General features: G+C 39.3%; 1 protein-coding gene across 3 annotated transcripts in view; it reads right to left on the reverse strand.

The window, feature by feature from the left end:
• Positions 1-1345: 1345 nt before the first annotated feature.
• The window catches only part of APOO (apolipoprotein O), a 75435-nt gene continuing 50269 nt past the window's right edge, over positions 1346-26511 (reverse strand). Inside the window, exons 4-8 of one of the 3 annotated variants that reach the window (XM_070943296.1) lie at positions 21136-21231; positions 19554-19645; positions 17176-17283; positions 4788-4864; positions 1346-1630 (exon numbers count right to left, since the gene is read on the reverse strand). In XM_070943296.1, coding sequence (XP_070799397.1) covers positions 4808-4864; positions 17176-17283; positions 19554-19645; positions 21136-21231 — 353 coding nt within the window. In that variant the 3' untranslated portion in view covers positions 1346-1630; positions 4788-4807. The remainder of the gene's footprint in view (positions 1631-4787; positions 4865-17175; positions 17284-19553; positions 19646-21135; positions 21232-26511) is intronic. The other 2 variants (XM_070943294.1, XM_070943295.1) reach the window with 2 other exon arrangements.

The raw sequence follows: 26511 nt of genomic DNA on the forward strand, positions 1-26511 counted from the left end.
TTTGGTCATGGCTCCCGGATGGTTCTTGGTTAAAATCAATTATGCCAACCATTTTATCTATAATCGTATTGCTTGTTTTGCTTTGTTGTTGTGTCCAATGTCTCCCCTCCCTTCTGCAAGTGTGCAAAGGTTTTATTCCCTCCAATAGGAAGGACGTCCTGATAAGTGAAACCAAAGCCCTTCTGGAACTGGAGGAAGCCAATCTCAACAAAACAGAAAAGGAGGAGATGTGGGAATAGTTGTATAGAAATATACTTGCATATTAGAATTATCCGTAGGCCTTGCCACAGCAAGGAAATAGGATGTTGACATCATCTGGAAAGTCCCGACTGCTCAGGCCAAGAAATACCTACATGATTATTTTCGTACCAGCCTGGGAAGGGTCGTACCAGCCTGGGAAGGGTCTACTATAATATGAGTGTATGCAACCCGATCATGTAACCACCCCCAATCCCACCTTGCTATGATGCTGTATAATGAGCTTGATGAATTTCTAATAAAAGAGGGTCACGGAGTCAGCTCTTGGCTCTCATCCCGAGATACATGCTTGTGGGTCTCATTTCTCTCATGGGAGACCACCACAGAAGACCTCATTCTTTATAACCTCTTGATGAATTCTAAAAAAAATTCCACATAATTGTCAAAGATATTGTACAAGATTTGAAAATAAAATGTCTTAAAGAAAATGTCTCTGGTTTGAGTGTTAATATGTTAATATCCTTAACATATGTAAATTCTCAGTGTTTATTTTGCTTGCTTGTTTCAATTCATTTGTAAATGTGTATATTTGACACTGAAATTGAAAACGTATTTTATGATTGTGCTAATCTTTTTTCCCCATCAGAAACATTTCATGCAAATAGCTGTAAGCACTCCAAATTTTATCTGTCATCCCCAATCTAGGGTTGGGTATTTGGATTTCTATACTGCATAATTTTTCTTTATTGATGCCCAAGAATAAATCATTAGTTCCTAGCAGTTGAACATTCTAACTTATACTCAACTGTGCATTCAAGCAAGGAAAAAAAAAACGCTTAAAGGAGTTTTGTTCCCATCAGTCTACAGAAGCAAGCTCACAGATGCTCCATTATATACTTCCCATTGACTTCTGTTATCCAGAAGAATTAATTTGCAGAGGAAAGGGAAAATTCAGACAATGTATTGTATTTTTGTTTTTTACCCCTACCAACTTTGACAAGACAAGTTAGCTTTGTTACTTTATCAAAAATGTTATTCATTTTCTCTTAACTTTCTATACAAATGCTAGTAAGATAGCACAATGTAATTAATAGAAGAAAAACAAAGAGATCAATGTTTTTTCAATATTCATTTTAATTAAGCCTATAAACAGTGACAAGGGACTTAGAAGTTTTGACATTAATTTGTAGCCTAATCTTAAACATTTATGTAGCATTACATCTCATTAAATTTAATTAAACATATTTCTTTGCAAGTATTGCTTGGGAATTCAGAGACTCGGGTCTCAAAGGAACTTAAGATAATGATGCAGAACTTTGACCATAAGTCCAAAGCTGGCAGAACACAATCATAGTATTTCTTATTCGACAGTTTTCAAGCCAATCTTTCCAAAGCAAAGACAGTGGCAAACCAGGTTCAATCTTCATAGATTCTGTAATTTTAAAAAAAGTGTTGATTTCTATATGTTATCTATCCATCTATATTCAAAAGAATAATGATATAAATTAGATTATCTTGAAGTACATCCTCACCATCCCTGTTCTAGGATATTCAAATATGGCTTATAGTGATCTGGAATGCAACAAATCTTTTACATCTTTATATATTCACAGAAATCAGACTGGCAAAAGTTAAATTCTGACTTAATAGAAAAATGTGACAGAATTATTCAGGAGCAGTATGAAGAAATCTGTTTGCTTTTTGGTGCTATTTTCCAATTAATTGAAACAAAGCCCTAGTTTCCGATGGATGGATGGATGAAGTATTCCATTGGTTCCTCTAGGCCTGTATTATTTTAATTACTCAGAATATTTCTGGACACATGGGAAGTAAAGGTACAGTTTCACTATGGAAAAAAGAAAGCCCATCACTGCTTCTTAGAAAAAAATAAGGCTGAATAAGGCTAATTCTATAAGCAGAGATGAAGGAAATGGGTTGATAGTGGATTGTGATACATAATGTATAGAATAGAAATGAACTAGAGAAATATGGCCATATCATGTACAAGGAATACAAATGAAAATGTTTTCCTCTATTATGTAAATAGAGAGTTAAATAAATGGTTTTATATTTTAGTGTTCTTACTGCTTGTTTGCCTTGTATTTAGACTCTGGAGCAGTTATTTGTCTGCTAGCCTTTAGGTTTGACCTTTAGAGATATGGTAGTACCCTTGAGACTTTCTGAGTGTACCGGCTAAAAAGAGCAGAACCAGATTCCTATTTGATGTTAAAGAGACACACACTGGTATTTTGAATAATCTGTAAATGTTCATTATCCTATGGGTAGAAGTTTTTTCTTTGTTTACAATAACAAGAATTATTAATTGCATGGATGGGAACACAGGAAACATATGTTGGATCAGCTTCTTCTCCAAGTTGTTCAATGTATTTTTTCCAACTGCCATCAGCTAAGTCTCTATCTGAAAGGTATTTTTGCTGGAGAAGCCAAAGTATGATTTCTCGCACTGAACAGCATAGCAGAATTTATATCCTAATTCCTATTTTAAAAGTTAAGCCTTTACAGCATGGGTTCATGGGTTCAAGGCCCACAGGCCGAATCCGGCTCGTGGGGTGTTTAAATCCGGCCCGTGGGGCTGGCCTGGAAATATCAAAGGACCAACCCACTATGCTTCTGCAGACCAAAACTGGCCATGTGAAGCCCCACCGCGGCCCATTTTCGGCCAACCCGACCTTCTGCAGCACTCTGCTGGAGGTCGGGGAGGCCGAAAACAGGCCTCACGGGGCCTCCGCGCAGCCCGTTTTTGGCCGATAGAGTGCTGCTGGTCAGAATACAAAGATTAAAACCTTTGTAACAATATAACCCCATGGTGCCTTGGTTAAATAATAACCCTCCATACATGTGGGGGGCCTGGCCGGCAGGGTGCTACAAGAAACATCCATTCTGTCTCCCCCCTGTTGGCCTGCGGAGAACTACAAAGCTGATCCAGCCCTCAAAGAAATTCAGTTTGACACCCCTGCTTTACAGAGTTACAGTTATCTTTGTAATTTAAAAAACTGTGCATATTACCATATCTTTGAAATTATCAGAAAAGATAACTTCAGTAATAAAACACAGTTAATGGTTTTTAAAGTAGCCCTATTGGCATGTTTGCTTTCTCAGCATGTTTAAAAATAACTAAAATTTAATCTAACTTTATTGAATATTTAATTTTTTTTTCTAAAATCCAATCAAACAAACAAGGCAAACAATGGGCATTAAGTGTTAAAAAGTCAGCAATAAGAAAACAAGCCTAACAACCATATTTCTTCACTTTCTTCCTAGCAAGTTTGCATATTTCTTTTCTTTTTTCCTTACCAGGTTGTCAAGCTCTTGCTTCAACTTTACATGAATTGTAGCATACCATGCTGTAAATTATAATGCACTGTGATATACTGGTTTAGAACTATATCTATTGGACTACAGAGAGCCAGGGGAGATTGCTTCACTCGGCTAGCGCCTAGTTAGGGCTGAAAAAAAGCTTCTAAAGAACAGCTGAGAGTCGGAGCAAAGCATAGAGATCGCTTCACTCGCTAGCGCTTCGTTAAAGCACTGCGAAGAGTCGAGGGAGCAGGCAAAGCTGGGAAGATCCTTCACTTGCTACTGCCTTGTTAGCACCTCGTTAGAGCTGAAAAAAAGCTTCAAAAAAGCTACATTTGGAGTATAAGACACACCCAAATTTTCAGCCTCTTTTAGGGGGGGAAAGGTGCATCTTATATTCCAAAAAATATGGAAATTCAAGTGAATATGATGGCCAAATCTGAAAAACTTATTCTCAACTACTGAATCCATAGTTTATAAAGTTGTTAGGAAGGCAACATGTTTAACAACAGCCATTAAATGGAAAATTTTAAACTGCTAACAGCTATTGTGAAAAAATGGAGGAGGGAAGTTATTTATTTACTTAAATGATTTATAGAGCCACACTTTCACAGCAATTATTCTGGTCAGAATACAAAGATTAAAACCTTTGTAACAATATAACCCCATGGTGCCTTGGTTAAATAATAACCCTCCATACAAAAGCCAGATCACCATCAAAGGTCAATGAACTACCTGGCCCAAATGCATAGGGAATTGCGCAAGAAGAATTCAGCATGTTTAAATGTATTCTATTTAGACTAGTTTCATCTATTCTAATTGTTCATAGGTCTTCATTGTTGCTCTACTAATGTTATAAAGCACTTCAAATAATTTATTTTAACTAGATAGTCTTATGATTTAGTATATACTTTCTGTATGCAAAATGGACAGTTTCTGGTCAACTAAAATTGCTCATCTTTATATAGTGGATTAGTTTGATTTGGCATGTGCATTAAATTATTCCACTTGTTAATTAGAATATTATTAGAACAATTTGGAGCAGAATTCAGAAATATTTATTTTTATTCGAAGTGTTTCTGATTAACTGTTAGAATAAAAATAAATATTTCTAAATTCTGCTCCAAATTATTCTAATAATGTTCTAATTAACAAGTGGAATGATAGCCCTAAATGGACCGTTATTCTGTCACTGATATTCCTTATAAAGAGTACAATTTTAACACTACAATTTTGTCCTAAGAATAGTACATGCTTATTTTTTTTTTTACCTGTTCAACAATGGAGTATTTTATTTTACTGCTCTTTCTTCTTGTACTTTCAATTCTTTATCACTTTCTGCATTGGACTTAATGAACAAGGAAATAAAAAAAAAATACAGACTGAAGTTATTTAGAAACAAAGTTAATTGAGAGATAACCAAGAAAGTCTTACAAAATTACCTCCTGAAATATTTAGAAATATTTAACAGCTCAGATTCCATATGTTCATGTTAAGATGGTAGCTAATTTTTATTTCTCCTAAGCATGCATTTTGGAATATTTGAGAAAAAACTGGTATGTGGGCTTGGATTTTTGGGGGGGAAAAACACAAAGTTACTCCTTTGATTATATAACTCTGCCTATGGGGCAAAAAAAATCTTTTGAGATAAATAGTCAGATATCTGAGTAAATGAGATACTTAGGTGAAAAAACAAGATAGCATTGCGTATTAAAAGGAAAGCATCTGCATCTATTTTAGTAATAAAATGGCAGTTAGGAAATTTTTCAGATTATATATTGATCACCCTAATTTAATTTTAATCTCAGGGGGATGGGGGTATTGCTCTGGAGACTAATACATGTCACTCATAGAAAAAAACACAAACCTAGTACAAAACCCCTGTTCAACCCAACACACTCTGATGCAGTCCCCCTGGTGCTGAGCAATCGATTTCATAGAAAACATGCAGTTTTCATAGAAAACTGGAAGAAAACATGCAGATACCTAAAAAAGAAGCATCATCAAATGTCCCTAAAAAGTAGCATCCTCAAGTGCTTCTGTGACAGGTAGAAAAATACCCCAAACCTCCCTAAGAAAAAAAAGGTGAGTGTTGGTGATAGGAGATTCAATTCTCAAGGAAATAGAACCAGCCATCTGTAGACCAGACAGTCAATCCAGAGAGGTATGTTGTTTCCGTGGAGCAAAAATCAAAGATTTGGCTAAGAACCTAACCAAAATAATAAAACCCAGAGATTACTATCATTTCTACTACTACTACACTTAGAGACAAATGACATGAAAATGGACCTGAAAACAATATTGAGTGATTATAAGCAGCTAGGCAAGAAAGTTAAGGAATTAAGTATACAAGTAGTTTTTTCATCTGTACTGCCAACGAAAGGTCAACATCCAGGAAAAGAACAAAGAATTTTAGAAGTGAACCACTGGCTAAAGCAGGGATCCTCAAACTTTTTAAACAGGGGGCCAATTCACGGTTCCTCAAACTGTTGGGGGGCCAGATCGGCTGGGAGGGCGTGGCTAGGTGGTCATGTGACTAGGTGGTCATGGCTAGGTCATGTGACCGGGTGGGCCAATTTAACAGTCAATTGAACAATGCACACAAATTAAACTTTAATTTGTTTTGCTCCTGGGGGTGTTTTATTTGCTTTTGTTTGCATGTTGCTCTTTTGATTGCCTTTTCTTTTTACTAGATTGTTTTTTCAGTTGTTTAGGAGTCTAGTGGTCCACTTCAGGAAACTCAGTTTTGCTGCAATTCTTCTCAGCCCCAAGGAGCTTGAGAAATCTCTCTCTGTCTCTCTCTATCTCTTTGTCTCGCTCTCTCCCTCTCTTTTTCTTTCTCTCTCTCCTTCTCTTTCTCTCTCCCTTCTTTCTCTTTCATTCTTTCTCTCTTTCTCTCTCTCTCTGTCTTTCTGTGTCTGTCTCTTTCTTTGTCTGTCTCTTTCCTTCACTCTCCCTCTCTCTCTCCCCCTCGCTTTCTTTCTCTCTCTCTCTCTCTCTCCCTTTCTCTCTCTCCTTCTCTCTCCCTCTCTTTCTCTTTATCTCTCTTCCTCTCTCTTTCTATCTTTCTTTCTCTCTCTCCTTCTCTCTCCCTCTCTCTTTCCGTCTCTCTGTCTGTCTCTCTCCCTCTCCCCTCTCCCCTTTCTCTTTCATTCTTTTTTTCTTTTTTTCTCTCTCTCTCTCTCTTTCCCTCTCTCTTTCCTTCTCTCCCTCCCTCCCTCTCTCTTTCTGTCTCTCTCTCCCTCTCTTTTCTCTTTCTTTCTGTCTCTCTCTCTATCTTGTGGAGGCGGTGAAGGTGAAAAAAGGGCCATTTTGGTCTGTTTTTTGCCTCTTCTAAACCCCCCCCCCCACCTCCACAAGCATTCTGCAGGCTGAAACTAGGCAAAAATGGCTCGTTTTTGGGGGAAAAATGGGCCATTTTGGCCTGTTTTTTGCCTCTTCTAACCCCCCCCCACCTCACAAGCATTCTGCAGGCTAAAACTAGGCAAAAATGGCTAGTTTTTTGGGCAAAAACAGGCCATTTTGGCCTGTTTTTTGCCTCTTTTAATGCCCCCCCCTCCACAACCATTCTGCAGGCTAAAACCAGGCAAAAATGGTTCATTTTTTGGGCAAAAATGGGCCATTTTTGCCTGTTTTTTGCCTCTTCTAAACCCCCCCAACCTCCACAAGCATTCTGCAGGCTAAAACTAGGCAAAAATGGCTAGTTTTTTTGGGCAAAAACGGGCCATTTTGGCCTGTTTTTTTGCCTCTTCTAACGCCCCCCCAACCATTCTGCAGGCTAAAACTAGGCAAAAATGGCTCGTTTTTTGGGCAAAAACGGGCCATTTTGGCCTGTTTTTTGCTTCTTCTAACCCCCCCCCCCTCCACAAGCATTCTGCAGGCTAAAACCAAGCAAAAATGGCTCGTTTTTTGAAAAAAAACGGACCATTTTTGCCTGTTTTTTGCCTCTTCTAACCCCCCCCCCCCACACATCCACAAGCATTCTGCAGGCTAAAATTGTTGAGCTTACCTTTTGGTTCCAGCCTGCAGCTCTCCTGAAGGCAAGTCCTGCACTCTGCTGAAGGGTGGGTGGGGTGATGTGGGTGGAGCAACCTCGTGGTGCTCCGCGGGCCAGATTAATTGGTTCAGCAGGCTGCATGCGGCCCGCGGGCTGTAGTTTGAGGACCCATGGGCTAAAGGGTTGGTATTGCCAAAAGAACTTTGGATTCCTGGATCATGGTCTGTACTACCTCCACGATGGGCTTTTGGCAAGGGATGGGCTGCACATCAGAAAAACTGGGAAGAATGTTTTCAGAAAACAACTGGCTCAACTTATCAGGAGGGCTTTAAACTAAAATTGAGGAGGGAAGGTGGCCAAACTTTAGGATTTTCAAGACCTAATTCCAAGCAAAAACCCCTAGAAAACAAATCAAATAATGAGGCAAAGGAGGGATGGGAAAGAAGAAAAACTCAAGCATCAAATAGGAGACATACGAAGCATAGCCAGAGTCAGAGATAAAGATCTCAAATGCCTATATACAAATGCGCAAAGTTTGGGGAACAAACAAGGTGAACTTGAACTATTAATACACAAAGGTAGATATGATATAGGTGGAATAACAGAAACTTGGTGGGATGAAACCCATGACTGGAACATACTAATAGAAGGATACAACTGTTCAAAAAACTCAGACCCCATAAAAGAGGAGGTGGAATTATACTATATGTAAAAGACCACTATGCTGCTACAAAATGTACGAAACCAAAGACGAAAACCTCCTAGGATGCATAAGGGTCAATATAAAAGAAAAAACGAATGACATTGTCATAGGTGTATACTACAGGCCACCCAACCAAGCAGAAAAAATAGATGTATTTTTTGCTAACCAATTAACAAATATATGTAGAAAACAAGGACGCAATGCCTCAGTGGCTAAGACTCTGAGCTTGTCAATCGAAAGGTCGGCAGTTCAGCAGTTCGAATCCCTAGTCCCGCGTAACGGATCCCTAGCTCCCGTTACTTGTCTCAGCTTCTGCCAGCCTAGCAGTTCAAAAGCACGTAAAAATTGCAAGTAGAAAAATAGGGACCACTATTACCTTTGGTGGGAAGGTAATAGCGTTCTGTGGGCCTTTGGCGTTTAGTCATGCTGGCCACATGACCATGGAGACGTCTTTGGACAGTGCTGGCTCTTCGGCTTTGAAACGGAGATGACCACCGCTCCCTAGAGTCAGGAACGACTAGCACATATATGCGAGGGGAACCTTTACCTTTACCTATGTAGGAAACACACTACAATAGTAATCTCCTTCTGGGCGGCCTTCCGGTTTGGCGTCACAGTGATACAGTCAGAGAAATAGCAGGCTCTGATGAGCCCCGCGAAAACCCTGACTGACGAACTGCTGCCGACAGGTCTGCAGACTGAACCTGTCCTGTAGGGACAGGGGAAAGAGAGGAACACCGTGGGCGGCTGAGAGGAACAGGCAAGTTCCTCAGAGGCCAGAGGAAACCCTCTGAGTTGACGGTGGGGGGGATGGCAGCCATGGCAGCTGCCACGAAGCCAGGACAAACCGGGAAAAGAAATGCACAGGAGGAAGGTAGGAAGAATGACATGTTGAAGCCGGGTGAGTGATACCGACCCAGGCGAGAAACAGCGCTTTGAGCATAAACATTTACTAATAAGACCCCTAGCCTTAAACAGCAGCTGAATATCTGTGGGGCTTGAAGATTTTGTAACGAAATAACAAGGGTTAAAGACCCATTAAGGGATTTACTTCAGTAAAGATTGATTGGAACGAATTGACCATTAATGAAATATAATTAGAAAATTAAGATCCTCTTTAAATTGAAACAGATTTATTTTTTCAGAAAAGAGAAAAGCGATTGACACCTTTAAAAACCAGATGAAGCGAGACAAACGGATGGTTACATAATTGCTTTAAAATGGAGACTGAAACTGTGACTAAGCGAAAGTGTTGATTGTAAAGACTTGCCTTCTGTTTGAAAAGAAACCATTTTGACTAGCTATTTTGGATTACATTGAAAATAACTTTGGATTTTTGGGACTCCTATTCTGTCTAAAGAATAACAAGAACAGAAGAAATACAATGGAATTAAAAAAAAACTTAAATTAACTGTGTAGCAACAAAAGATGTGGCGCAGGAACAAAAGTGAGGAAGCTGATGGATTTTACAGAGAACAGATTCTACAATAGAATTACAATGATATACAGAGTTTTAAACACGGAAGTACTGATTTAGAACTGGAATAATTATGGACAGATAAGGAAATGAAGAAATAAAATTGATAAAATTAACAGGCAATGCTTAAATGTTTAAATGAGTTTTAAATAAAAGCAGAAGGTGTCTATGGTGTAATAAAGATAGGAAAAAATAGAGAGTAATTAAAATAGAAATATGAAGTTAAAGTGGTCAAAAATGATATTTCTGTAAAAGTATAATTTGATGTAACATGTTTTAATTTTAAACTGTAAAAAGTTGAGGAGGATAAATATGACTAATTGTTAATGATTAAATAATTATTGGATGATATAATAACACACAGATGGAAGTAATAATTTGGGATTGAATTTAACATATGTTGAATGATTAATATTAAGAAATAGGTGGGAAACACCCTGGAAGAGTATATTTGGAAATTGTTGATTAATAGACAAATATTTTGAAAAGAAAATACTTAAAATAAGACAGGCTGGTTATCAGCTGAAGTGGAGATGCGGAGGAAAATATGCTGGAAATCAGCCTAAATAAAAGATGCTGGAAATCAGCCAAACAATTGTTGGGAGTAGAGAGGAGGATGCTGGAAATCAGCCAAATAAAATATGCTGGAAATCAGCCAAAATGCTGGAAATCAGCCAAATAATAGTCGGAGTTATGGAGGAGATTATGCTGAAATTCAGCCAAAACAAGATATGCTGGAAATCAGCCAAATAATAGGTGGAGCTATGGAGGATAAAATGCTGGAAATCAGCCAAACTGAACTATGCTGGAAATTAGCTAAACAATAGTTGGAGATATATATAAAGGGTGAAAAAGAAAATATTGGAAAATAACTAAAATGAAATGAAAAAATTTTGAGATCTCTGTGTAAAAATTTAAGATTTGAAGATTGGATGGAATGGGTCTAGATATTAAGTAAGAATTTTGATTAATAAATGGAAATAAAAATTAAGTTGCATATATTTGGAATTAAGATTGGTGATGATAAAGTAGTAAGGTAAACATTTAGATTAAGAGGTTAGATTACTTTTTAAAATTTGTATTTTGATATTGTTAAAAGAAGCAATGGAGAAAAATTTGGAAAGAACTGGATTGATTTTTGATATAATGGAATGGTTTAATTAAGATGCTAGAATTTATGTTGTAAACATTTGTCTTTATTTGGATTTTTTTTTTTTAAAGATGTAATGGTGAAAATTTTTTTATGAAAATGTAAGCGAGATTACCGTATTTTCCGGCGTATAAGACGACTGGGCATATAAAATGACCCCCGACTTTTCCTGTTAAAATATAGGGTTTGGGCTATACTCGCCGTATAAGACTACCCCTCTTCCAACGCACACCAAATAAAAATTAAAAAACATCAACTGGCTCACCCACAATGTAAAAGCAGTTGTGCTAGACCCAAAATGGCCCCTACAACAAGCAGGAACCTCACACAGCCACAAAAAGCCCCCCCAAAAAAAACAACTTTCACACTTTACACACACACAACACAACACAACTGACTCACCCACAATGTAAAAGCAGCTGTGCTAGACCCAAAATGGCCCCTGCAACAAGCAGGAACCTCACACAGCCACAAAAAGCCCCAAAAAAACAACTTTCACACTTTACACACACACAACACAACATAACTGGCTCACCCACAATGTAAAAGCAGCTGTGCTAGACCCAAAATGGCCCCGCAACAAGCAGGAACCTCACACAGCCACAAAAACCCCCAAAAAACAACTTTCACACTTTACACACACACAATTCCACATACAGCTTTGTGAGATTTTGTGTGTTTGTGTAGTTAGAGCGAAACACTACAGAAACACACTAAATCTCAGAAAGCTGCACAAATATTATTTTATTTTATTTTTATTTTTATATAAAAGCAGCTAAATTTAAAACTTCCTAAACTTTAAATGGCTAGGTCTAAAAAAAGAATAATTAAAAAAAACCCCAATTAACTATTTCCCAAAGGGGAAAAAAGCTTACCCAATTGAACAGGGGTCTCCAACCTTGGCAACTTTAAGACTTGTAGACTTCAACTCCCAGAATTCCTCAGCCAGCTTCATTTTGCTGGCTGAGGAATTCTGGGAGTTGAAGTCCATAACTCCCTGCCTGCTTGATTGCAGGCAAGGAGTGGCTTGCTGATGGAATGGATTCAGGCAAGCGAAGCAAGGCAAGCGTTGCGACTAGCAGCTAAGGTAAGCAAGCTGGAGGGGGAAAACATTTTTCCTTTTACATGGCTCTGGTGATCCCAGCTGAGTTGCCTGATTAGCAGATCGTCAGAGCTTGATCGCCAGAGCCATGTGAAAGGAAAAAAGTTTTTTCCTTCTCCATGGCTCTGGTGATCCCAGCTGTGTTGCCTGATTAGCAGGCAAAGCTGGGATCGTTAGAGCTTGGATCGCCAGAGCCATTTAAGGCTCGTCAGAGCCTTTCGGGCTGGTCTGCCTGGTTACAGGACAACAACACGCAGCGTATTATTATTATTATTATTATTATTATTATTATTATTATTATTATTATTATTATTATTATTATTATTTATTGAATTTGTATACCGCCCTACTCCCGAAGGACTCAGGGTGGTGAACAGCCAAATAAAATACATATACTACAAATGTTAAAAAACCATTAAAATACAATTAAATAATTGGCCCGAAAAACAAAATTTAAAACACCTCAAATTCATAAGACAAATTTAAAATTTTAAAATTTTAAAAAAGTTTACAAGAGAGGTTAGGCCAGGCCGGCCTGCTGGAAAAGAAATGTTTTGATGGCACGGTGGAAAGCGCGCAGGTCCGGGATCCTCCGTATCTCCGAGGGGAGCTCATTCCAGATGGCAGGTGCCCCCACAGAGAAGGCTCTCCCCCTGGGGGCCGCCAGTCGACATTGTTTGGCCGACGGCACCCTGAGGAGCCCCTCTCTATGGGAGAGTACTGGTCGATGAGAGGCCACTGGTGGCAGAAGGCGGTCTCATAGATACCCCGGTCCTAAACCATGGGAGTGCTCTAAAGGTGGTAATCAAAACCTTGAAGCGCACCCGGAAGATCACTGGGAGCCAGTGCAGCTCGCGCAAGAGGGGGGGTCGCATGGGAGTGCCCCATCGCTCCCATAACCACCCGCGCGACCGCATTCTGGACCAGCTGGAGCCTCCGGGTGCTCCTCAAGGGGAGCCCCATGTAGAGAGCATTGCAGTAGTCCAGGCGGGAAGTGATGAGGGCATGAGTGACCGTATTTAACGAGTCCCGATTCAGAAAGGGATGCAACTGGTGAATCAGGCGAACATGATAAAACGGCCTCCCGACCACAGCCGTCAAGTGCTCTTCTAAAGACAGCTGTGAGTCCAGGAGGACCCCAAGTTGCGAGCCCTCTCCGTGGGGGCCAATGACTCGCCCCCAATAGTCAGTGATGGCACCAACTGACTATATCGGGATGTCGGAAACCACAGCCACTCGGTCTTGGATGGGTTGAGCCTGAGTCTGTTCCTCCCCATCCAGATCCGTACAGCCTCCAGGCACCAGGACATCACTTCAAAGGGATCATTGGGGTGGTCCGGGGTGGAGATGTACAGCTGGGTGTCATCAGCATACTGATGGTACTTCACCCCGAAACCATGGATGATCTCACCCATAAATGTTGAACAGAAGGGGCTAGAGGACCGACTCTTGTGGCACCCCACATACAAGGGGCCTCGGGGTCGACCTCTGCCCCCCTGCCAACACTGACTGCGACCGGTCGGAGAGGAAGGAGGAGAACCACCGCAACACGGTGCCTCCCACCCGTAGCTCTTCCAGCCAGTGCAGCATGATACCATGGTCGATGGTATCAAAAGCTGCTGAGAGGTCTAATAGGACCAGGACAGAGGAGCAACCCCTGTCCCGAGCCCTCCAGAGATCATCAACCAATGCGACCAATGCCATTTCTGTGCTGTACCCAGGCCTGAAGCCCGACTGGAACAGATCCAGATAAGCCGATTCATCCAGGTACTGAGGGAGCTGTCGTGCTACCACACTCTCAACAACCTTCGCAACAAAGCGAAGGTTGGAGACTGGACGGTAATTTGGCATCCAACATTGGCCATCATGTTGGCGATCCTATTTTTATCAACAGCCACACGAAAAAGTGCTGTTGTTTTGTCCAAACCAGTCCCTTAGATTTTGAAGCCATGACGTTCTTCTGCCTGGACCTCGTTCAAGACCTTCAATCTTTCTTTGGAGGATAATAGTATATAGTATTATAGTAATAGGGATAATAATAATAGGGGACTTCAATTACCCTAGCATTAACTAGAAGACTAATTCTGCACCAAGTGAGAAATCGAATAGGTTCCTGACCAACCAAGGTGACAACTTTATTGTCACCCAAAAGGTAGAGGAGGGAACTAGAAAGACAACCATAGTGTACTTAATTCTCTTGAACAAAGAAGAAGTGATTGAGGGTGTTGAAACTACAGGAACCTTGGGTGAGAGTGACCATGTCATACTGGAATTCAACATAATGTAAACACAAGGAATAGAATATAATGATACCAGTCTTAGATTTTAAAACAGCTGATTTTACCAAACTTAGAGAGAACTTGGGAAAGATTCTTAGATGAAAATCCTAAAGGGAAAAACAACTCAAGAAGCTTGGGAAACTCTGAAAAATATGATCATAAAAGCCCAGTCCAGCAGAATAGCACTGAAAAACAAAAAGAAGAAATCCAAGAAGAAACCAGCATGGCTACACAAAGATCTCTCTGATAAACTGAAAGACAAAAAGGACAAGTAGAAAAAATAGAAAGAGGGATACATAATTAAGGCAGAATATCAGCAGATAGCCAGAGTCTACAAAAACGAAATCAGAAAAGCAAAGGCTCAGAATGAACAAAGACTTGCAACAAAAGTCAAAGATAATTTTAAAATGTTTCTTTCAACACATAAATAATAAGAAAAAAAATCAAGGAAACAGTCAGTTAATAAGTAACAGGCAGCAAAGAGAAAGCAGACCTGCTTAACTCATTCTTTGAATCTGTCTTCACATACAAAAAAACTATAGCCCAACCTCCCAAAAACATAACTGTAAAAGACAGACTAGAAATAAAAGTTAAAATAAGCAAAAAAATAAAATAAAATGGTAAGAGAACACTTGTCTGATCTTGATGAAAATAAATCACTGGGACCTGGATTACATCCCAAAGTTCTAAAGGAGTTGGCAGATGTCATCTAAGAACCACTGTACCAAAAATCCTGAAGCACCGGGGAACTATCAGAGGACTGGAAAAGAATTGATGTGGTTCTCATCTTCAAAAAAGGAGAAAAAAAAAGAGACCCAGGAAACTACAGACCAATCAGCCTAACATCAACACGTGGGAAAATACTGGAAAAGATAATCAAAAAACAGATCTGGGAACTTCTAGAAATGAGTAAAGTAATAACTAGAAGTCAGCATGGGTTTGTTATGCCAAATCCATATTATTTCATTCTTTCATATAGTGACTAAATTAGTAGAGCAGCGAAATGCTGTGGACATAGTATACCCAGATTTCAGCAAGGCATTCAACAAAGTAGAACACAACCAACTTCTTGGTAAAAAGTGGGATAGATGTCATCATCAGATGGATTTGTAACTGGCTGACAAACCATATTCAACGAGTAGTTCTTAAAGGTATTACGTCTACATGGAGGGAAGTAAGTAGTAGGGTACGACAAAGTTCCATCTTAGGCCTAGTACTCTTCAATATCTTCATAGATGAGGGAATAGAAGGTGAACTCATCAAATTTGCAGATGATACTAAGCTGGCAGGAATAGCTAACACTCTAGATGATCCAAATGGATCTTGACAGATTTGAACACTGGGCCCTAACTAAAAAAATGAAATTCAATGTAGAGAAAAGTAAACTTACATTTCTTACACTTAGGCAAGAAAAATCAAAAGTACACAAATAGATTGGGAGAAACCAGGCTTAATAGCAGTAAACGTGAAAGGGATCTTGGAGCCTTTGTGGACAACCAATTAAATATGAGCCAACAGTGTGCAGTGGCAGCCAAAAAAATCCTAAATTGTATTAACAGAGGGATACAATCAAGATCATGTAAGGTACTAATACCACTATATAAAGCCTTAGTAAGACCACATCTAGAATACTGCATCCAGTTTTGGTCACCACACTATGAAAGAGATATTGAGATTCTAGAAGGAGTGCAGAGAAGAGCAACAAGGATGATTAGGGGACCAGAGGCTAAAACATGAAGAACGGTTGCAAGAACTGGGCATGGATAGTCTAGTGAAAAGAAGGACCAGTGGTGACATGACAATAGTGTTCCAATATTTGAAGGGCTGTCACAGAGAGGAGGGGGTCAACCTATTTTCCAAAACACCTGAAGGCCGGACAAGGAATAATGGATGGAAACTGATCAAGGAGAGATTTAACCTAGAAATAAGGAGAAATTTTCTGACAGTGAGAACAATCAACTGATGGAACAGCTTGCTTTCAGAAGTTGTGGCTGTTTCATCACTAGAAGCTTTCAAGAAGAGACTGGACAGCCATCTGGTGGTGCAGCAGATTAAAGCACTGTTAAATAATCCAGCTGCCTGCAATTACTGCAAGTTCAAATCTCACCAGGCTCAAGGTTGACTCAGCCTTCCATCCTTTCGAGGTAGGTAAAATGAGGACCCGGTTTGTGGGGGCAATAAGCTGACTTTGTATAAAAAAAGAACACCGCTTGGGGGGGCCTGAAAGCCCTACTAAGCAGATATATACAAAGTATGAAGGCTATTGCTTAACGCATTGTAAGCCTCTCTGAGTCTCCGGAAAAGAGCGGCATATAAATCGAACCAATAAATAAATAAAATAAATAAATCTGTCAGAAATGGTATAGGGTCTGCTGCTTGGGCAGAAAGCTAAACTAGATGACCTACAAGGTCCCTTCCAATTCTGTTATACATTGGCAACATAAAGTTTTATCTTGTCCCCTTCTGGCTTAGAGAAACTAACAAGACAAAAATTTAAAGATTTATGATTTCTACTAAGATTTATCTCGAATTGTAATGATCAACTAAGACAGAGGGAATAAAGTTCATGTTCTACAGTTGCTATAATATACAACTGCCATTAGTGTATCCAGCATAGGCAGTGGCAAGGGAGTTGTAATCCAAAGTATACTGAAGTTATCTAGCTTGTGCAGCCCAGTTCCAAACGGGTTGCAACGCAGTTTTGGGCCAAGGGCCAGGGGTTGGAGACCCTTACCCTAATGGATCTCCAGGCCAAATGGCAGAACCAGGTCTTCAGGCTTTTCCTAAATATTACTGAAGTTTGTGGAACCAGTATATGATAGCTTGTGTTTATCCCTGCATAGCTTTTATAACTACAATATAAGAACAAATTAGCAGAAACAAATCAAAACAAAAAAGCCAAGAACCACCAAAACAAACTCATCATGAAAGAAACATCTCAGATACCATACCTTGCTACTTGCTTTTGCAGACTTTTTCTTTTTTGAACTATCTTTCCAAAGAGATTCTAGGCTTATATATGCTTGTAAACTCCAGTCATATAGGCGAAGGCCAGTTACCTTTCAAAAACCAATGTTATGATGACAGTCATTTTAAGAGGTATACTTTGGCTTTATCAACTTCAATAAACAGTACATTTTTAAATTTAGGTAAGTAGTATAGCAAATCATGACAAATCTGTAATTATAAAGTAAACAAGACAGCAAGAAATAACTGCTACTTTATTCAACTTATACTAAGATACCTTGATCATATACAAACATTGATATTCCCATTATACAACATTTTCAATTTCTCCAGTGCCACCATAAAAGTGAATTTATAGGTCAGCCACAAGTATTGCTCAGTATGACTTTGTTATAATATAAATAAAGTATATAGTTGAGGTTTATTTGGAAAAGGTAGCACAAAACAAAAAAAAGATCTGATTTTCTTATCAAATTTGAAATAAACTGTAAGCAGAAATCTTGGTTTACATTATTGCTTACAGAAACAAAGAGAAATTCCTGTGCCTATTTTACATAGCAACATTTTGCACTTAATCCCATATTGACAAGCAGTATTTCCAGAAAGCTTTTGAGGGGCCTCAAATCTGTATAGAGGAGAGGACAATTCTTTTTCCTTGTGTAAACACCCTTAAATTTCCATGCTATGATTCAGTAGAAAACAAATTACAGAGTTACAACATGTGAACAGATGTAGCTAAAACTATGATTTAGAGAAGTGTGAGACTTGACAGAAACAAATGAAAATATTTGTTTTCTCTGAGAACATTTAGTTTAAAAACTGAAATTCTGAATTTCAGCTGCAAAAGCAGGTATACATAAGTTCTGTGTAATCATTAACAGAACCAAAAACTTTCACCCTTTAAACAATTTGAGCTACAATCATTTCACATTTTTTTTAATTTTTTTTTTAATTTTTTTTTTAATTTTTGATTTATATGCCGCCCTTCTCCGGAGACTCAGGGCGGCTTACAATGCGCTAAGCAATAGCCTTCATTCTTTTGTATATTTATACAAAGTCAGCTTATTGCCCCCACAACTGGGTCCTCAATTTACCTACCTTAGAAAGGATGGAAGGCTGAGTCAACCTTGAGCCTTGGTGAGATTTGAACCTGCAGTAATTGCAGGCATCTGGTCTTAATAACCAGCTTAATAACAGGGTGCCTTAGACCACTGTACTACCAAGGCTCTTAAAAGAATATTATATTTTCAGGACTCATATAATAGATGTCAAGAGTGATTCACTCTTTATCTGGTTACTTCTTTGCTCTCAGCTTGACTACAATCGGGAGGGGGATGGTTGGAATGTCTGGGGTGGGAATGGAATGCCAAGACTCTGCCTGCAGATTGTGAGACCCTTTTGCCAATCCCAAAATCATGCTGCGCAGGTGTTTGAATGATGCAAGCCGTTCTCATAGCAAAAGGAGTTGATTTAATTGGATAACACAATGAACTGAGGGGGATGGCCAAAGGGGAAAAGCAAATTAAACTCTGTGGGCTTTCACGCGGGAAACTCAGAGATGGTTTTGTTTCTTCTGTGCCAATGTATTGTATTCAATAAAGTTTTACTTTTTGGGAATAACAATGTCCCAGGAGTTCTTTTTTTGGATTCGCTAGCTGGACAGCTGACAATCTATAGAGCTTTGTTCTATGGTTCAGTATTTAGTGTTGGAAAATATTGTACGATCTCAAATTATATTCAAGAAAGGATGGCTATACAGTGCTAATATACTTTTTAAGATGCAACTGATTTAAGTAGACACACTTTATAGGCACCCCATAAAATTAATACACAAAGCTGCTGCAACTTGATATTTCAATATTTGTATTGTTTCATGAGCAACACTATCAAGCTATTTGTGCAGACTTAATTTTAGCATTTATAAAATAAAGAAACAAATTATTCAATTATGTAAAAAAAACCTGTCTTCAACAGAAAAGGAAAACATAACTGACGAGAAAAGAAACTACAGAAACCCACAAAGTTTTTTCATAAGAGGCTCTGCAGAAAAAAATAGTGATATTAAGTATGTGCTAATGAGAACATTTGGTCTCCTGGATTATTCATTAAGGAAATAGAATTAGATTTGCAAATCCCTAAAATCTCCTTAACTGATATACTGGGATAAATAATGAATAATGATGGACTGAGACTAAGTAGACTCAACTATGTTTGTATATGTGTGCACCCAGACATATTCACTTATGTCTATATTTACACTATATTTACCCAACACTTTGGACTAATTATATTATTTAAGTAAAATTACAAGATTTCAAGAAATATAAGGGTACAAAATAAAAGGATTATTTTCAATAATTACCTTGGCAACAGCAACTGTTTGCTGTGGATAGTAGACAGCAATACCAATCCCCACGAAGCTTATTGGATACACCAATCTTTTAATTTTAGAACCTATTCCATAGAAGAAATGTTACTTCTAATGTATGATATACTGATGAAAGATGAAATTAAAAGGGCTTACTTACTTACTTATTTATAGTACGGCATATAATGTCAGGGAAATTTACAAATGCTACACACAATGCAATCCCGATAGCCTTAATTGATGGTTCATTCTATTTAGTGCTTGTTGCCTATCCTTGGTGCACCACAGGGGACAAATTAGTTTACACTAGTTGACTAGTGGTTTCTAGGTTGCTGACTCTTCCAGGCTCCTCTGTTTGTCTCATCTCACCTCGCCTCGTGTTACGCTGTCTCGCATCCGGCTAGGTCCAGAGCCGGCTTCCCCTCACCGCGCACACAAATGTAGTTAGGTTTTTCCTATCAAAGTGGTATCCATTTATCTACTTGCAATATTGCATGCTTTCAAATGGATAGGACCTGGGGAGGAAGTGACGGGAACACACTCTGTCTCACAGAGCTGGGCTCAAACCGCCAGTGTAGACCATTTCTGGCCAGCAGTTCCAGCTTCATTAAGCCACTGCATCACCGTGTCCCCAAAGGGGCAGATTCTCAGCCAGATGAATTACTTTGGCAATAAGTAGATTGGGGAAAGTATGTTAAATGATGGCAATTAGATATAAAGATATAGGAAAACAGGATAGTGAAGAGCAAAGGAATACTAAACACTGTAGCAAGATGATGCAAGCCTGGCTTTGGTCATTGAAAGATCCTACCCACATATTCTTAATTTATAATTCGGTCTCCAAATTCTAAAACATCTTGAAAAGTACATATTGTCTAGCCACATAGATAGATTCAACAAGTGATAAAAGACTTGCTCTGGTAATTAAATGCTGTTTATGAATAACCAGTGTTTATACTGTGTCAGATTATTCATTTATCAATCTAGCCCAGAAGGATCTCTGATTAATAGCAGACACAAGGTTTAGTCAGGATTCTTTTCTACCTCTACTTCATCTACTAGAGACTGAGAATTTATACCATATACAACATGTACCTTATAGCTAAGCCATGATCTTTAACATATGAATTCAGCAACAATATGAAAACAATGCTTACTTGTGATGTATCTCTATTATATACATAGTAATTGATGGCTTTAAAAGAGGATCATGATTTATGTAATGTTATTCTGTACAAGAATATGTACATTCTCACTGTATAAAAATGACTCATTAAATGCATAATCATCATGTTCCTTAATGGAATTTACTTTTAAATTAGTTGGTACAATTGTTGGTTTGTAATAGGTATTTTTACATCTTTATTATACATGGTCCTCTTGTCTGAAACATGTTGAGCTTATTCCAAATAAATTCTAATGCTGATGTATTGAAATTTTTATTTGTAATTTAATGATGGTAACACTCTAGTTGAGCATCACAGTATCAATTAATTGTATATTGCACTTTAAGTTCTGCTTTGCTGAAAGAGAAAATGGACACCAACATTTGAACAAACATTGAAAACAAACATACCTCTTGCCAAGAACAATCCAACAATACCAGCGAAACCTATAACACCAAGCCTTGGATAAAATCCTGGAGGTGGAGCTTTGATGATTTCATAACTCTCTTAAAAAAAACAGCATTACATTACCTATTTATACCCATTTACTAGAGCATTTAAATATTATTCCAGACTTTAAATTATTATTTTTATGTTTCCATTATCAATAGCTAGTTACAAAATTAGAAATACATTTGATATATTAATATCTAATATAATAAAGGTATATTAATTAGGAAGATATTTGTGCGGTGTCCTTGTGACAATCTTGTTGGTAGATTAGACTAAGAAACAATGACTGACTAAGAAGTATCAATCATATGTTTAATTACAATTTGAATCAGGTACACCTGCCATAGTCAAATATTAACAATTGGTTCTTTTGTTTTCCGTTCTTTACTGTTGTCACTGTTCATTGGTAATTAGCATATCAAGATCCATTTCCCAGGTCAGCATTACATTTGAAATGTAACTGTATGGTGTGTTTTTTTTTTGTTTGTTATTTAAAAAGCTGTTTGTTCTCTTGGAATTTCCTGAAGTTTAGACTGGAAATTTAAAAAAAATTAAATGTAATTTAATTTTTTTGCATTCAGATTAAGACATTTAAAATTTTGATCAAGTTTTAGACTTTTTATTAGATTGACACACTTTATCATACAAGTAAATACAATATATTATACATTACTTTCTTGAAATCCCTTCCTCTTCAATGTGTGTTCTGTGAAAGGAAGAAGGTTAAGGAATAGGACATTGTTTAAAGAAATTGTGTGCTTTTTTTTACTGCACCCTCTCAGAGTGGTGAGATTGAAGAGGAAAGGATTTATAGAGAGTAAGGTATTTGCATAGTGTGCCCACAATGTAATTTATTGCTTTTGATATGTGGAAGAATAAATAGCTTATTCTCTTGTAATTCCTTCCTCTTCAATCTCCCCACTTTGAAGGAGAAAACAACACAGATCAGGCATAGGACAATGCATATTGCCTGTAATGGCGATCATTGATTGAGGGACACTGTAAAAGTCATAAATTGTCTTAAATTGGTTATAAAGTTATTTTTTCAGTCCTATCATAACTTTGAATGGTTGCTGAATAAATAATTGGTAAGCAAGGATTATCCAGGGGAATGTTAAAAGAGGAGAGAGAGAAAGAGAGGTATTGGGTTCTGGAACTGTTCAAGTAGACATTAAATAGCATTTATTAAAGATGCTTCAGTTTGGATTTCTACACAGAACACAGGGTTTGTACTCTGGATCCCAAATGGTATTTTCAACTATACAAACATTACTTACTTTCACTATGAATGCCTACATCTAAACTGAATTTAGATATCTGAAGTCTAATTATATAAAATATCTTCCAAATAATCTTTTTAAGTATCCTACTCTTATCAGAAGGGGACGTTGTCTTACCTGAACGTCCATTTTGTCCTCGATGCTCCACCACTCCACTCCTTCACCGTCATTAGATCGACTGGGTGCCAATCAAATTTTCCTCCACAGCTTTGTCCCGCCTCCTCCAACTGCGCATGTCCAGTCTTTTCACGAAGTCCCTCCAGAACTATCACCAGACTGTAACCCTAGGAACTGCAGGACCTGAAGCATCAACCTCAATGTAACCTTCCTACACGGTCATCATGGTACTTCCACTGTAGAGGAAAAATAAAGAAAACCCCAGCCGGACCAGGTGATGGACAAATACTGGGCGGGTCGGAGTGGCAGAGCATCGAGGACAAAATGGACGTTCAGGTAAAACAACGTCCCCTTTTCCTCCTCGATGCTCCGCCACTCCACTATATGGGACTTACCCAAGCCTAAGTCATTTGGGAGGGAACTGCACCCATCCGCTGGCCACGGCTGGGAATTATTGCTTGTAAAACCCTCCTGCCAAAAGCCGCATCTGCGGATGCAAATGTGTCTAATCGGTAGTGTCTTATAAAAGAGGATATAGATGACCAAGTGGCCACTCTACAAATTTCGTCTATAGATGCTTGAGTGGCCCAAGCTACCAAAGTAGCTGCACTTCTCGTAGAATGTGGAACTATACCCCCCGGGGCCTTGAGAACCTTTCAATTTATGCAGCAGAAATGCATAACTTAATCCATCTGCCAATCGTTGCTGATGAAACTTTCTGACCCATAGTTGATGGCAGAAATGAGATCAATAAGGCTTCTGACTTTCTGAATTCAGCTGTCCTAGATAAGTAATATTTCAGTGCTCGACGTACATCTAACGTGTGCCACCTCTTCTCCATCGGATGTTTCGGAACTGGACAGAAGTTTGGTAATATAATCTCCTGAGCACGATGAAAAATTGAATTGATTTTAGGAATGAACGTCGGATCCAGTTTCATGACAACTCTATCCGGGAAGAACATGCACAAATCTTTTCGAATTGACAATGCTGCCAATTCCGACACTCTCCTAGCTGATGTTATAGCCAACAAAAACGCTAATTTGACTGTCAGATGATGTATAGAGGATTCCTTGATGGGCTCGTAAGGTGCAGATGTTAAAGACTGTAAAACCAAGTTAAGGTCCCAATTCGGAAATCTATGTACCACAGGTGGTCTTAAATTTACTGCACCATGCAAGAATGATTTGATTCTTTCATCATGCGTTAGAGGGTGACTCTTATCCGTAGATAGCACCGTGGCTAACGCTGCCACCTGACGTCTCAGAGTTGCTGGAGCCAGACCTTTATCTAAACCTAACTGAAGGAATCTAAGAATGTCTTGAATGGACGTAGACGTGGGATCTGTATGGTGTTCTAAACACCAAAGAGCAAACTTTCTCCAAGTCGCGTTGTAAATACGAATTGTGGCTGGCCGTCTGGCTGCTTGAACAGTGGCAATAACATCATTCGGTAAATGGTCCTTCATGAGACGAATCCGTTCACGCGCCAGACGGTCAATTGCAGCCATTCCGGGTTTGGATGAAAGACTGCTCCTTGACTTAGAGAAGTACTGTCCAGTGGCAACTTCTATGGTTTGTCTATCGATCGATCCTTGAGGTCTGCAAACCACTCCCGACGTGGCCAGTACGGAGCTATCAAAATGAGGTCCGCCTTTTCGCCCATCATTTTTCTGATTACATGTGGAATGATAGGAATAGGTGGAAATGCGTAAAGAAGTCCCTTCGGCCAAGGGGCCCTCAGCGCATCTTGATCTTCTGCACCCGGAGACGGGAATCTTGAGAAGAACCTTGGGAGTTGTTTGTTCTTCTCTGTTGCAAACAAGTCCACTATCGGGGTTCCATACTTGGTCACAATCAGATTGAAAAGTCGTGGATGCAACCTCCATTCTGCCTGATCTATTATTCCTCTGCTCAGCCAATCTGCTTGTTGATTTAGTGAACCTGAAATGTGTTCCGCTCTTATCGATAGTACGTTCCTTTCTGCCCATGCCATCAATCTCTCTGTCTCGATCATGAGAGACTTGGACCTTATTCCTCCCTGCCTGTTTAGGTGGGCCTTCGTGGCCATGTTGTCCATGAGGATTAAAACATGTTTCTGCGCTACCTTCCTGTGGAAGTGTTGAAGTGCTAGTCTGACCGCCCTCAGTTCTAACCAGTTTATGCTCTGTTGTTTCTCAGTCAATGACCAAGTCCCTTGAGCTAATTGAGAGTCCAGATGAGCCACCCATCCTAGCAGACTTGCATCTGTTGTCAGAATGACTCTGGCTGGTTCTAGAAACAGAGTCCCCTTGTATAAGGCCGGGGATAACCACCATTTCAGCGAAAGTCTCACGGACGGGGGAACCTTGATCTTTGTTAAGGAGTTGGCTACTCCTTTGTTTCTGAAATGGCAATAGAAGCCATTGCAGCTGACGAGAATGGCGTCTGGCCCACGGTACAATGTTGATAGACGAGATCAGTTTTCCCAAAAGTTGGGACAGCACTAACAGGGAAACTGTTCTGTGAGATAGTACCTGTGAAATCAAGTTCCTTATGCTGTTTTGTCTGTCGTTCGAAAGATACACCAGACCTTGTTTTGAGTCTATAATTGCTCCCAAGTGCAATATCCTTGTCGTGGGTACTAAATGACTCTTGTCCCAATTTATCGTGAGACCATGTTCTTGTAGCGATTTGATCACCCTTTCTCTGTCCAATTGAGCCTTTTGTACTGTCAATGACAGTATCAGTATGTCGTCCAAATAGCATACAATTCTTACCGACTGCTCTCTGAGAGTGGCCGCCACTGCTGCCATCAGTTTCGTGAACGTCCGAGGGGCTGATGATAGCCCAAAGGGCATAGCCCGGTATTGAAAATGTTGGGTTCCGTAAGCAAATCTGAGAAATTTGCGGTGTGCAGGTTGGATGGGAACATGAAGGCATGCCTCCTTCAGATCGATGGATTGCATGAGATCGTTTGATCGAACACATCCGAGTAATGTCCTCAAGGAATGCATTTTGAAGCGGCGGTACCTCACGTGGAGGTTCAAATGTTTCAGATTTAGAATACCCCGCCATCCACCCAAGCTTTTGGGCACAAGAAATAAGATCGAATAAAAGCCCTTTGTCTCCTGAAGTTGAGGAACCTTTTCGATGGCTTCTATTTCCAGTAAATGCTGTATCTCCAGTTCCATGAGATGTTGTTTGGACTGAATCGATGGTAGGGGACATTAAATATAACAGGAAGGGGGAGATGAAATGAACTCCAGCTGAAGTCCGTCCGTCACAGTTTGTATTATCCAATTGTCCGTTGTTGACATTTCCCATTGGTGATAGAACAATTGGATTTTGCCGCCAATGGGAATATTCATCAAGGAGTCATTTTCTGCGACGGAAGGAACGATAACTCGTTCCTCTAAATGGACGTTTGAACCCGGCCTGGCGTCTTCCCCTATCCCGAAAGGAAGATCTGTCTGTTGGGAAGATGGACGTGAAAAATAGGACCCCTCCGAATCCCTGCTCAGGACGAAATGGCTGACGGGGAAACGGAGAAAACCGACGATCAGGGCGTCTGTAAGATAAAGGTAATACTTTCTTTTTATCCCGTCCTTCCACTAGAATGGCATCCAAAGATTTTCCAAACAACGAATGACCTTGATATGGTGCTGATGTCAAGCGCCATTTTGATTTCATATCTGCGCGCCATTGGCGTAACCATAAGAGACGTCTAGAAGTAACAGTAGACGCAAGAGCTCTAGAAGCAAATTTTGCAGCGTCTAAAGAAGCATCTGCGGCATATTCCACTGCCGCGATCAATTTGGCCATATCATGTTGGAGACGATTATCTTGAGGCGGAACTCTGTCCTTCAGTTGTCTGAGCCGTACTAGTGAAGCTCTATTGAAAAAAGAAGCGGATGTAGCTGCCCTGATAGCCCAGGCTGCTGCTTGATGGGTTTTT

The sequence above is a fragment of the Pituophis catenifer genome, unplaced genomic scaffold (genome assembly GCF_029215685.1).
Source record: "Pituophis catenifer annectens isolate HBS135680 unplaced genomic scaffold, rPitCat1.0.hap2 SCAF_4, whole genome shotgun sequence".
NCBI classification, from domain to species: domain Eukaryota; kingdom Metazoa; phylum Chordata; class Lepidosauria; order Squamata; family Colubridae; genus Pituophis; species Pituophis catenifer.